The sequence below is a fragment of the Gymnogyps californianus genome, chromosome Z (assembly GCF_018139145.2).
Source record: "Gymnogyps californianus isolate 813 chromosome Z, ASM1813914v2, whole genome shotgun sequence".
NCBI lineage: Eukaryota > Metazoa > Chordata > Aves > Accipitriformes > Cathartidae > Gymnogyps > Gymnogyps californianus.
In genome coordinates, this window is record NC_059500.1 from 11,389,595 (window position 1) to 11,403,093 (window position 13,499).

A 13,499-nucleotide genomic window follows, 5' to 3' on the forward strand; every position below is an offset into this window, starting at 1 on the left:
TCTTCCACAGTGTCCACACAAATTTGGCTTGACAGTACAGGTGAATTTCAGTTTTACTGAAAGCAGTGGCAAAACTCTCACTTTATTCAGTGGAGAGAGGTTTTGCTCACTTGCTGCTCTTCCCTCCCTCAGCAAGGAACTGCCTTTTCCAAGCTATTTTATGCTTGGAATGGTAAAATCCAAGCATCTCTCACAAGCAAGAGACGCTAAAACCTCTGCTTTTTGCTGGGCTGATCCTCTCCCCTCCATTTCTTCCCTGCCCAAATGGGAGAATATTATCCCTTATGTTACATTCCAGTACAGTACATTGAAGGATACACCTCTGATTTTGTTTTGTTTTGTTTTGTTTTGTTATAGAGGCAAATTACAATGAGGAAAATGGCCCCAGGAATTTACTGTTGATATATTTTACATTGTTAGGAGAACACACAGTTTCCCAGAGAAAGGTCCCAAGTTTTTTATCAGCAAGATCCCATCTTTGCTCACATTTACCCCTGTCCAGGAGTTTTGATTAATGTCACTGATTCTTGGTAACCAAGATTCACACAAGTGGCATTTCTCTTTGAAACAGCCATATATGAAAAAATCCATCTGTTAGCTTAGCTATTTATAACAATGTGCATGTGTGGCTATTATATGTAGCACAGTCCAGTCATTTGCAATAGACGACTACCTATGTTGTCTTGACTTTACAAAATAAAATTGTGCCTTGATTCTTAGTAGCCCACTGCTTTTGAAATGAAGGGTACATCATTTAAAAGATACCCTACAAATATTTCTCAGTGCAAAAATGCAAGTGTTTTGTTTTCAACTACAAGAAAGGTTCCATAAAAACGTATACATTTTTTTCACATTAAAAATCCCTTTGCTTTCTGCCATGAACAAGAAAAGCATTCCAATGCCATAAATACTTTTTTTTTTTAAAGCTACCAACCTGACTGTAGCCCTCCAAGGGCCTTAGGGATGTGTCCTACTTTAAGAACTTGTCCATGAAAAACTTGGGACCCCTCACACGTTACACATTTCATACCGCACTTCAAAGAAGAACGTTAAATACCTTGTGACTAGAGTACTGTTTATTTCATAATCTAAACAAACACTGGAATACAGTCTATGCTTTTCTACTTTCCTGCAGACTTTACAACGAGCTTTTTTTTTTTCATAATTAAAACAATCTGCATACACACAGATCATGCATGCTCTCTAACACCAGTAATGAAGGTAAGAAGAGTCAGTTTCCATCATCTTCCTGTTGCCTGTATTAGAAAAAAATACTTTTGTTTTTACTTTAGTTATGGCAGTGTGGCTAAGGATACGAAGACTAGAGCACAGTTTTACTCCCTGCACAGAAAATGTTCATCACAAGCATGCTGATGGTGATAAATATTACATGTCTATTAAATGATAGGCATACTTTTATCCCCTTTACTCCCTTTTTAAAAAGACTAAGTGGCTACATGTAAATGCAGTGAAGCAGGTATAAGCTTAATTAATCAGTTGATTCAGACTGGCACCAAGATGCAGCGAAGTCCGACAAAGTCTCAGCGAGGCTTTCCATGGGCTATCGATGACCTCCGCCACAAGGCATCTGCCTTCTACTTTTTGAAAGTAGAAATCAAAGGCCTTGCAGCACGGCCAGTCCTGCAGATGGGGTGGACTGCGCTGGTGTGTTGGGCTCCCTGGAAAAGAAGCACTTCTAGTCCATTAGTGTTTGAGAAAATCTTGTGAGTGGGTTACCTTCCCCAGGGCCATGCACCCACCCTGCTCCATGGCATTGCCCGCTGCTCTTTGTCGGCCACGCAGCTGGCTGCAGTTTTACACCACTGAGTGGTCGTTGCTGTGGACACCAGCCAAGATGGTGTGGTTGAGCGAGGACGCTGACCGGTCCGAGCCTTCGGTGGGGCCATTGGCGCTCTCGCTGCGCTGGCAGCAGAGGATCTGCTTGAAGGTCGCGCTCATCTCCTTGTCCCGGTAGGAGTAGATGATGGGGTTCATGGCGGAGTTGAACTCTGCCAAGAGCAGGAAGAATTTTTCATAGGCCAGGACGTTGCACTGGGGACAGCAAACATCAAGGAGCAGCAAGACTAATCCTGGGGTCCAGCAGATTATGAAAGCACCTAGGAAGAGAAAGAGCAGACAAAACACAACAAAATCCACAAATATACTAATGCACCATTACCCGTCAAACACTATGAGAACCATCCAACTGGAAGTGGCAACGGTTAATTTTCTCTTTCAGGAGTATCGTTCCCACACTATTTCTTCACTGACCTGATGAGACGGATGCCTTTCAAAGATCTGTAAATGGTTATGGGCAGCACATCAAAAGAGCAAGACATTCCCCCCTACACTCACCATGTGAAACTCTGCTTGGCAAATATATTTGCATTTAAAGTTGATAATGAGGAACATTTTTTCCCTTCAGCTAGAGATCTCTGACTAATCAATCTCTTGATCAGGAGAAACAATGCTGCAATTTACTTCTCAAACTAATAACAACAAAGAAAACCTTTCTGTGAGTGCTGTGACTGAAGCATCAGTAATAGAAAAAGAGTGGTGCAGGCAGCAATTCTCAAGAAAAAGAAAGCCTGGGTCTTGTTAATCCATTTCAGCCCCATTATGTAATGGAAAGTCCTAAACACACATCCTTCTTCCACTGAAATGCCGTCCTTCAACAGATCTACTTCTTTTCTTAGGGCTCTATTCAATAGAAATTCAGAGGCTCCTCAGGCTTCAATAGTGTAAATGCCAAAGAGCCTTACCCTGATTAAAATGCTTCCCCCTCCTTTCTCTGCTTTGCAAAGCTCTGAGGGGAATAAAGCCCAGAACAAAATTCAGAGTTCAATGCAGAAATGAAATCAAATGCCTTGCACTTTATTGGGAGCACTGAGTTAAACAAAGATGCTAACTCCTTGCAAGGTTAAAGAGGTTTTAAATATAAGCACTGCTGGGGAAGCCCCTACACACCAGTCATGTCAGAATGAAGACAGTGCTCCTGAGATTTTCCAGGCTGACATGCTTGACTGAGGTGGAAACCAAGGTCTTATCATCAGCAGGCAGGCTTAGTGCAGGCAGCAGCAATAAGGGCTTCCCAGCACTACCCGGTGAGGGCTGTTTTCAAACAGGTTCTCCTGTCACTGTGGTATTTATTTGTTAACATACTGCCTCCATTTTTTCTGCAGTGATGCTCTCTAGCATCTCTAGGTCTAGCAGCTGACTACAGTCAGTCTCCGCAGCACGCAGACTTCTTGCTGTGCCTGCCAAGGAGGTGCCAGCTATTTCCAGCTTGGGCAGTGGCGGCTGTAAGCTGTGTAGACACCTTTCTGTTTGGATACCAAACCCACCTAGATCAAACAGAAGAACGTTTTCGGAAGGGCTTTGCAAACACACAGGGTGTGCCCAGCTACAGACACTGGTTGCCAACCAGGCAACCACACACAAGATTTCTACATACCAAAAAGCATCCCTAAACTGAGCTTGCTTGCAACTGATGGTGCCACAGTGCCACTCAATGCCATCACTTTTCTGACCAACAAAGCTCGCAACGGGAAAGAAGCTGGGAGGCGAACTGCCAGCTGCCAGTACAAAGCACCGATGTCTTTGGCCAATGACTTTGTTAGGGGATGGCAGCAATTTTACAGCATAGGGATGAAACTCTCCCACGCCGAGGTGGCATCAAACACATGAATCCACTTCATAGCTTTTGTCTGCAGCTCTTTCAGATTCCAGCAGTCCTAGACAAGAGTACTTGAAAGCCATGCAAAGGACTACGGTCTTTTGTCCCTTCCTTGTACCAGAAGAGTAGAAAACTGCATCTCTTTATTTGCAGGATTGTCCGCATTGATACAGAGGCTGCCCTCTGCACGGAACAGCTCTGCTGAGCTGGTTTCTGCAGAAACCAAGCCAATGCTGAAACTGTGCATGTTGTGTTCAACCTCCTAGCTAGTGAGGCAGCGGCGGACTTTGTTCCAGCTTGAGCATGTATTTTCTTCATTACAGGCTGCCTCGGGAGAACAACATCAGAGACGGGAACACTGCAAGTCATGGGATCTACAGTCAAGGACAAAAGATGATGACAGCATCCTCACCAGGCCTGTAGCAGAAAAGTCCAATGTGGGAACAATGGAGCTGACAGGAAAGCTCTCCTAGCGTTGTTCAAAGTTGCAATTGAAAGCTTCCAATTTTCCAACAATTTTTTTTTGGTTGGTTTTTTTTCAAATCTATTATTGAGAAACTAAATATGCCAAACAGAACATTCTGTTGCTATCATTTTTGGGTATGTTAAAAGCAGCAACAACAAGAAGCAGTATGGTGAGGCAGGTAGGCATTTGGCCCTCAGAAAGCCCCAAAGTCTTTGACAAAAGTCCACATGCAGCCCACTGCACTGAACACTGGTCTCAGGTGGAGTTTCTGAGCCTCTCTGGGCTCCTCAGTATCTCAGACAGATCCAATAACCTGTATGCTGAGGCTTGACATGGTTGCACTCAAGAAAAAGTGGACTGTGGTTAAGCAGGCAAGTAAATGCTCTGTGCAGCTCATGCTACACTGAAAAAAGATAAAAACACAGGCTCGCATTCCCACCCAGCTTTGGAAGAGAACAGAAGTCATTATTCTGCAAGTTGTCACCCTGCTGCTCACGCCAGGCCTGGAGGTTGGGTCAATGATGCGCTGGCAGCCAGGGTGTCGAGAGGAGAAGAAACCCACACTGCCCAGCTCCAGACCCGCTTGGGTAACGCGGGCTTTCCACTGCCCTGGCCCCCAGCTGCAGACCAGGCTGACTTTCCAACCTGTTTCCTCCACGTGGAAGCTGTGGCAGCAGAGGAGCACAGAGCATCCAGGACCGCACCTTTGTGCAAACAGGGCTAGCTTCAAGCTTCTGAACAGACAGCTCATTTGTTATTGGGAAGTAAAAGCCATTGAAGCCAGCCCCATTCAGTCTAGTGGGTTTTGTTTTACTTTAGCCCCTGGGATTTTCCTAGCAAAACTTCCCACCATGCTAATGGCTCCTGTGGCTTATTAAGTTAAGTGCTTGCAAATGGTGACACAAACAATACCTCTGGTTTTCTCACTTGTTATTTAACTGTCAGTACCCTGGAAAATACTGGAAAGCACCACTCACGGTAAGGGCATGTTTGAATTAGGTACAATGCAAGTAACATAAAAATGTCAGGCTCCTATTACTTCAGATTTAGGAAATATCATCTGTTAAACATGGAATTCTTTCCCTGGAAGGGAAAAAAGCTTGAAATTTATTTTTTCTACTTCTCACTTGGAATATTTGTCAAAGTAAAGTGTTACTAAGCTAAAAGTGAGGTTAAATTCTTCCCCTTCCAGAAATCTGTTGTGCATTGATTTCACCAAGAATGAAGATCTAAAAATATCACATCTAATAAAACAATGAGATCCAAAAGCTTCCTGCTGCCATATACTGAAAAGCCTTAAGCATACACTGAAATCTTGATGTATTTTTCTGCTCAGGAACAGAACTGAGAGCAGCCCAAAGTACAGTGTGAGTAATTTCCAGGTGCATCTTAACATTTTACAAACTTGGTCAAACCCACGTTACAATGACATACAAAGCAGATCTATTGCATTCAGTGAAATCAAATCTGCTCATCTTTGTGGATATGTCAGTGTCACGCCATGGCACTAGGAGAGCCCAACATGCACAAATAAAATTGCAGGTACTATGTCCTTGGGTGGCTGAAGAGCACTGTTGCCTGGACAGATAGCACCTTGGGGTGACACCTCCAACCCTGGCAGTCCTTAGAGGCGCTAGCACCGCATGAAGCTGACCGAGCTGTTCAACTGCAGCAGGAGGAACATCCCTATGGTGCGTGGCCAAGGTCTGCCCCGAGGGTCTGGCAAGAGAGGGCTGAGTGAGGAAGAAATGCCCATCAGGCTGAGGGGAAAATGGCTAGCCATGAGACAGGAAAGCTTCAGGAAACCAGAGAAAGGGCACTGCATCTTTTAAAAAGATTGAAGGAGACAAGAGGGGAAGGGTCCCTGTAGACTGAGAAGCATGTTTTACAGCAGGAAATCTGAGTTACAACAAAGCAGTCATGACACTAATCTCACTTTCTGTTGCTGTGTGATACCTCTCAGCCAGGGCTGAAACTCCAACTCCTCATGCATAGTCTGTCTTGCTGCGCTATGGCAGAAGTCCACTGGGGGCTTTCCAATGACCATGATATGACTACATCACATCTGGCTTGAACCCTCGTCTGGTGCACCAGTGCGGGTTGTATTTCCACGGCAGTTGGATGCTTGGAAACTCCTGGGTAAGCATGGCATGGCCTCACAGCCAGAGAGTAAAGATTGCAAGAGAGTAAAAACTGTTGTGGGCAGTAGGCATATGAAACCAACCATGATAAATCACACAAAAATGAGTGACTAGAAAAACAAAAGAGAAAACTACTCCAAAAACCAGCAGCAGAAAAGAAACAAGCTACATGAGAACACTGATGAACTAGTCACTCATTACTAGGATACCAGACTGGATGGCTACTCATGAAACTTCTCAGGTTAGCAGGCGAAGCATTTCCTAAGCAGCATTTTTTTTTTTTTTTTTGCCTTTTGCCTTGGACAGGGTATGTCTGCGTTTATTCCATGAACGTTTATTTTCCTTTAACTCACAACAGCAAAAGAAGTGCTTCTGCCCCTGCCAAGTCACACACTGCCATCCCTTGGAGGCTCCTGTGGGATGCAGCTCTTGTCAATGCACACCTATTCTGAAACACCCCTTTTCTCCTGCTTAACCATATTGTGTCCCTTTTGTGTGCACTCTTCCACCCATCTTGCGTGTTGACCCTGACTCTACTGATTTCTGGCATGGCCTCATACTCACTGTGCAAATTCCTCATATGGAGAAGTCTGTATGGAGGGGAAAAATATGGAAAGGGCCTCTTTTAGGGAGTAAGAGGAGAGAAAGAGGAAAAAAGATCTCACTTGTGTTTGCAGTTAAGATTACAGAAAGAGGATAAGGCACTACCATAAGAAAGACAGAGAAGACCCATTCCAGCTGAACTGCAGGGACATTTACGTTCTGCCGCTGTCGCTCACCTCCCCTTGTCCACTCACTGTCCTCTCCAAATCCCGTCCTGTTCTCAGAGCGGCACTTGAGACGGGCAGCTACACCACCTCTTCCACTGGGACACTGATGACCGAGAGAGGAACGGACTCTGAGCGTCACTTCCAGTTACCAACAGGGAGAAGGGTCTTGCTGCACCTTCTGCAGGCTGAAAGCAATGCTATGGGGAGACGATTTGTTTTATTTAACAAAACCATAGCCAAAAAGGGCTACAGAAATGCCTGGCATTTTCCACATCCCGATACAATCCCACTCTTAGCAGGGAAAGCCACTTGCTATGCTAGCTGAGGAGCAAGCTCATCAGCTGCAACACAACTGCACTTCTTCATGCCCTAGCCATCTGTAAGCTGTATCAATAACCCTCCTTATCACACTGCGTATTATCTGGTGCATAGCATGAATAGAGATAAGTAATGCATGAAATAGTGCTTATTTATAGCTATGGATGGTTTTCCCCAGATACAAATATTAGAGAATGAAATCTAAAATGAACGCTGAATTATTATATATGCAAAAGATCCATGAAGATCATTTATCACGCTGTAAACATAGAGACTGCAGGAATAATTCTTCTAATTCTAGTCTGACATAATTTTCCTCAATTTTGCCACAACATTACTACAATATAGCTTATAGTTCTTGGTGAATGAAAACACAGTTGTTGCTGGTTTTTGTAGTTTCTGCTGGAAATAGTCAACATTGGGGTAAGGTTTGCTTCCACCCATGGAATTTTTATGTGAAAAAATAAAATGTGACTACCACATATGGACCAGATTAACAAATGTAAAATAATCCTATGCTACATTTGGCAAATTCTGCAGAACTTCAGATATGAAAGGCTTGCCTCTCCATGCACAGACTCCAAAAGGCTTGGGGAGGATGACAGTGAAACACAGTCCTTGAAAAATACCCCAGGTGGGGGAGAGCGGCATGCAGCATGCCAGTAAGAATGGTCTTGTTGAAAAGGGTGCTATCAAAACCCCATCATTTATTTAAGGTGTCTTTATTTAAGGAAGCTGTATGAATTTTGAATGAGTGAGAGATTCATAGCACACTCCTTCTGAAGTTTTTGACTGAGTGCAAAATGTTGCTTTCTCTGATATGTGTTTGGGAGACTTTGACACAATGGCCGCTTTGGGTTTCAAGCCAAACATTTCTCTTGTGCGACTGTGTATGAAAGGAAGGGGGGATATCTCCAGCAGTGTAAAACAGGAAATAAGAAACAAAGCAAAGCTAAATAAAATTTACATTCATATTCATGCAACAGTATCTTACATGTACTTCTCATAAGATGATTTGGAGCAAGAGGACCCAAGCAAATAAGAGAAAATACACAACTAGGGGGTATACGGGAGGAGCCGGGTGGTACGAGCTATCAGCTTGTCTTTCACAACACTACATGTATCCCATCCCTGGGGACCCCTGTTCTAGTCTCCCATGAGCTGAACAGCTCTGAACATGCAGGTCATAGATAAAATCCTGACCTCAGCTTTTCCAAGTATCTGAACTTCATATGAAAAGTTGACAGGTTTGCCAGATTTTTCACCCTACTGCACCCATGGTTTGCAAAGGGATTTTTAAATAAACAGTTTCTGCTAGGACTGCATCCATTCCCTGATTTCCTACCTTCTCCACAGCTATTTGCACACGCACACTCCAACCTCTTCCTGAATCCTATTCTGGGATTTTGAGCTGTTGAGTTTGGTCAGACTTTGCACAAAATAATGGCTGGATCATGTAGGAACACAGAAATCATGTCTTGCTCCAAAATGTATTTCCCCTTCCCAGCAGGAATACAGTATGTGTCTGCTTCAAACATCTGTCTTCACCTTTGAACTCCTGTACACAGAATTTATTCGGTGTTTAAGGCATAGCTATCTTTGTCAACAAATCACCCTCTCTCTGAGAAACCTGGCTGCTTCCCTCTTGAACCGTTTATCTGGTTTAAAACATGCTTAACATGAAAGCTTCCTTGGGGAATGTGCTCTAGCTGGGCTGGGAAGAGCAGCAAGCCTTGCCGACAGAGTGACATTCCAGTGTATGTTAGCATCACCTCATTCTGGGCCTTAATATTAGTATTTCACCTGTGTCCGTTCATCCCTTTAATCCTCATCACCTTCTTTCTTTTCAGAAAAAATAAAATAAAGTAAAAACCTCTTCCTAAATGGACATACAGTCTTGACCACAACTAATACTCCTGCCGGTATATAGACTCCTTTGCTACAGGCTGGCCTCTGCTCTCGCTGTTCTCTTCCAATGCTCACATCACCACATTGCTCCTTAAAATTTATCATTTAAATACTCACTCTTATAAATTCCTCAGTGAAATCTTTAGGTCAAAGCCCTTCTTTTGAACCAGACACACTTCTGTATCTACACCTGCTGCACGCAGGGCCAACTGAAGATACACCTGACCCACCGTGGCATTTCACAGGGTGCTGACCACAACCGTTAGCCAACAACCCCATTGGCACCACTAGCGGCACAACCACTGTCTCTGAGCATGGAGATGCTCAGACAGAAAACACCCGTGGTCGGTGGCGCTGCATCTACAGCCATCACACCTTCCTGTTTCTCTGGGTGGCCGACACCTTTGGTCTTCTCTTCCTGCTTCAGTTTGCAAGCCCAGACCTGAGGTAATGAAGAGGAGGTTTCCCTCAGTAGGACTTGTAAATGGCAGCCACGGGAGTCCTCACGAGCTCACTCTCTGCAGCACTTTGCGCTCACCGCCCGAGTGCTTGCTCCCAAGTGCTGGAGGGAGGGTACGCTGACACTCGGCCTCCTGGCTTTCCTTCTGGAGGTCCTATCTGCTGGGTGTCTTCCCACCTGGAACCTGGGTGGCCCTTCCACAGACCCTGGCACCAGCTGTGGATGTTTCAGATACCGTGTGGGTCTCCAAGCCCTTGTGTACCTCTGTAGTATCTGAAGCTTTTGAAGTTTGAAACAGCAACAGACAGAAAAGCCTGGGGAGGACCGATAACAAAACAAAACAAACTGAAGAGAAAATGAGACATGGGCAGAAGCAAGCCGTCAGAACTGACCTCTTTATTTCATGGGTGCTCGTTAAACTCTAGCCCAGGTTAACACTTGCTTGGTGTCATTCTCTGCCTGCTGCTCGCAGTCCTGCAAAATGAGTTTGCTGGTCTCCGGCCAGCCGATCCAGCCACCGTCAACTATTCCTTGGCTGACATCTCTGAAGGAGAAATCAAGTGCTAATGCAAATGGAAGAGACCAGGACTGTTTTTCAACTGACACCTGCAAACCAAAGGTGTTCAAATACCTCCTCATTTCAAATGAACGCTTGTAGGGGTTTTAAAGAACACCTTGCAAAGATGGCACGTGCAAACTGCTTTACAAAAAGAAAAGCAAATGCTCAAACCCATGGCAATTTATCCGCATCCATTTGAATCCCTCAAATCAAAAGGTTGTTAAGGAAAAACGGAACTCGCCACTGATCTAGTGACTGCAGGAGAGAGACGGTGCTCCCCCCACCGCTCCCCGCAAAAGAAGAAAGTAAGCCTTTTATCTACAAAAAGCATTTTAGACAAAAACAGGAAGTCATTAAATGCCAATGGTCAGGATTCCAACTGATTTCTAAATTCATAAAGATATGTGAAGCTAATCTCTGAATAAAAGCCTGGCTGTTGCCAAAGTAATCTGAGTATTTATTTCTGTGTAAAGACAAACTGGTCCCCGTGGAGTTTCGCTGTTGCCAAAAACCTGACACACAGAGGAAATTCTGGTGTCTTTTTCAACTTTCAGGCATTCTAGATGAGCCTTTATGCTCTATTATGGACACAAATGCTCCTACAGTCCCAAAACAGTGGCAGGAGCTTGGCTGGAAAAGGAGCACAAAAGCCCAGCTGATAAGAGGCTCCTGAGGCTCATGGTACTGGCCTCCCTGGGTCATGGTGACACAGGACAAAGAAAAGCAGGCAACAGATGACTGGGGAAAATTAGAAGCAAGAAACTGCCTTTCAGTCCATACCTGGCAACCTACTTGCATCCCCTAGTCCAAACTCAGCCAGGATCCTTTTAAGGGCACTGATTGCTCATGGTCATGACTTGGGGCACGGGGTGGGGCACAGACCCGTCCCTGAACGGCAAGAGGACCCTGTCCTAGGGGTCTGGGTGAGGCTTTCAAGTCCCGGACGTGGGGCAGCTGGAGGTGACCAAGTCTGGTGGCAACGCGAACGTGCCTATGCAAACGTGAAGGCTCGCTGCAAGAGGTCATCTGAGGCAGGAGCGGGACAGCTGGCACCCTGCAGGCCAGGCTCACAAACCGGACTCTGTTCTGCCTGCCTCCACAAGGTATATTTAGCATGCTTCGGACTTGGGTGTTTCACTGCTTCTCTAGTACCTGCAGTTTTCAATCACAGAAAAATCATTCACAGCCACGTTCAAAAACCCCTGTTTTGCCCACTCTTCCTTTGGAAATCCATATACCCCCTGCGGTACTCTGGTACTTTCCCAGGGATGGTCACAATGCTGCACTCAAACAATACAGTTTGTTTAGCAGATTTCAAACAACTTTGGTACAAGAGATTGTTTAATTGTATTTTCTTTTGTTGTTAAGGACACTAAGTGTTACTGGTATTATGTTTGGATAAGCTCCAGTTGCAACACAAGTTTCCAAATGAAGCATGGGTGGATGCAATTTAATATGTAAAGGACTGCTTTGATTCTTACGTAAGATGAAACTAATAATATTAGAAGAAAAATATTAGCCTCTATCTGCTTCCTTAATAGGAATAAAATTTGTTTCTCCCATGCTAGTACCAGACTGTGAATAGGAGAAAGTGATACAAAAAGGAAGAGATACTTAAAATGACTGTATTATATAGCAGCTCTACCTCAACTGCAAGAAAACTGTGTGTGCTTTTATTTTTATATAGCCATACTGCAATTTATCTGATTATAGCTAGCTGGTTAAGCTGTGGTAGACACCCCTCAAGGGAATTGGATTAAGACCAGTTACACAAAACAGTTTTAAGAAGCAGAATCCACTGTGACAGCTGTGCTCCTCTGGGAAAATGAAGAGCACGAGCTCCAGAGTGAAGTGGACAACAGGGGAAAAGCCCTCCTAGTTAAGGGGACATCACTTCAGAATAAATCTTCCTGGAAAATCAGTCTGTCTTTTGGATACATTAGGATAGCCTCCTCCCCAAAAAGACCTTCTACTCCTCATCTGAATGTTAACAAATCAAAATACTGCCTTAAGGCAGAAGCAGCCTTGGACAGACTGTACATGAACAACGGCGCCATAGGAAGTCACATGTACACCTCACCACCCAAGCAGTGTCATGGCCGTATGGATGTTGCTGCGCTATCAGACTACCAGTGAGGTGTCTACAAATAGCAATGATAAAATAGAGGGATAGCATACAGATACAGCATTGCACTTCACAAGAGAAGCACTGAGTGAAAAACCACTCAAATTTTGCTTGTGGTAAGTATATACTGACAGTTTATCAGAAGGGTAAACTCCAGGTTTTAGCACTTAATTCTGTAGGTACTCATCTAAACCTGTCTAGATGAGGCTGGTAACTTGGGCAGAAAATGGCTTTTGGTCTATATTTCCACACTAAAGATGAGACATGGTTTAAAGGGATGCAGCTACCTCTTGGTTCTCACAGATACCTCTGAATTTCCTTGGAAAATCTAATTTTCCTTGTCTGGACAAGATGCCATCATACTATAGCTTATGCCTTAGGTGTCAGGGGGAATGAAAGATTAGTATTTTATCAATTTCTATGAAGACAGTCTCTGGACTCATTAAATATACTATCATGCAGAAAGAAGCACTGCAACAGTGTACAGTAGGTACTTTTTTCCCTGACAGAAGGGTGTTTACCGTCCTGCAGCATATAATTTTACTGTGGTAACGACAGTATTTCCCATACTTAAAATGGGAAATACAGTGAACAAGTCTGGAAATGTTTCATTGCTGGTGGTAAATATCTGGATTCCAGTGCCAGCTTCTCTGTGATTTTCTTTCTATTTACCATTACAGAATCTATATTGATTTAAAGTCTTCAGGCAAACACAGAAGACAGCATTGATAAAATTTAGCCTTTATTTCAACTCAGCTTCAAGAATTACATTACCAAACCATGCATTATACTGGGGGAAAAAAGGTGTGTCTTCAGCTAGCCCTTTCTCTCACCAGGACACAGCTGTGGAAAACCCTGGGAACACAGCTATTGGGGGAGTGATGCTTTGCACAGTTCTGCTTTATGTCATTAGGTCAGGACAAGCGGGCAAAAACCAAAGCAAGGAAAAATTCAGAATGCATTAGACACCCTCAACACTACAAACGAGGGAATGCCAGTCTCATCCACTTAAAGGGTTAGCCATTAAAACTGCTTCTGGGTTAGACGAGTGATGTGTCCTCTCACTACGACCAAGT

At 44.2% G+C, this 13,499-nt stretch overlaps 1 protein-coding gene across 1 annotated transcript in view; it reads right to left on the bottom strand.

Annotated features, from left to right (window-relative positions):
- Window positions 1–219: 219 nt before the first annotated feature.
- Window positions 220–13,499, bottom strand: part of LPAR1 (lysophosphatidic acid receptor 1) — a 50,572-nt gene continuing 37,292 nt past the window's right edge. Inside the window, exon 3 of the mRNA XM_050912932.1 lies at window positions 220–2,117. Coding sequence (XP_050768889.1) covers window positions 1,816–2,117 — 302 coding nt within the window. The 3' untranslated portion in view covers window positions 220–1,815. The remainder of the gene's footprint in view (window positions 2,118–13,499) is intronic.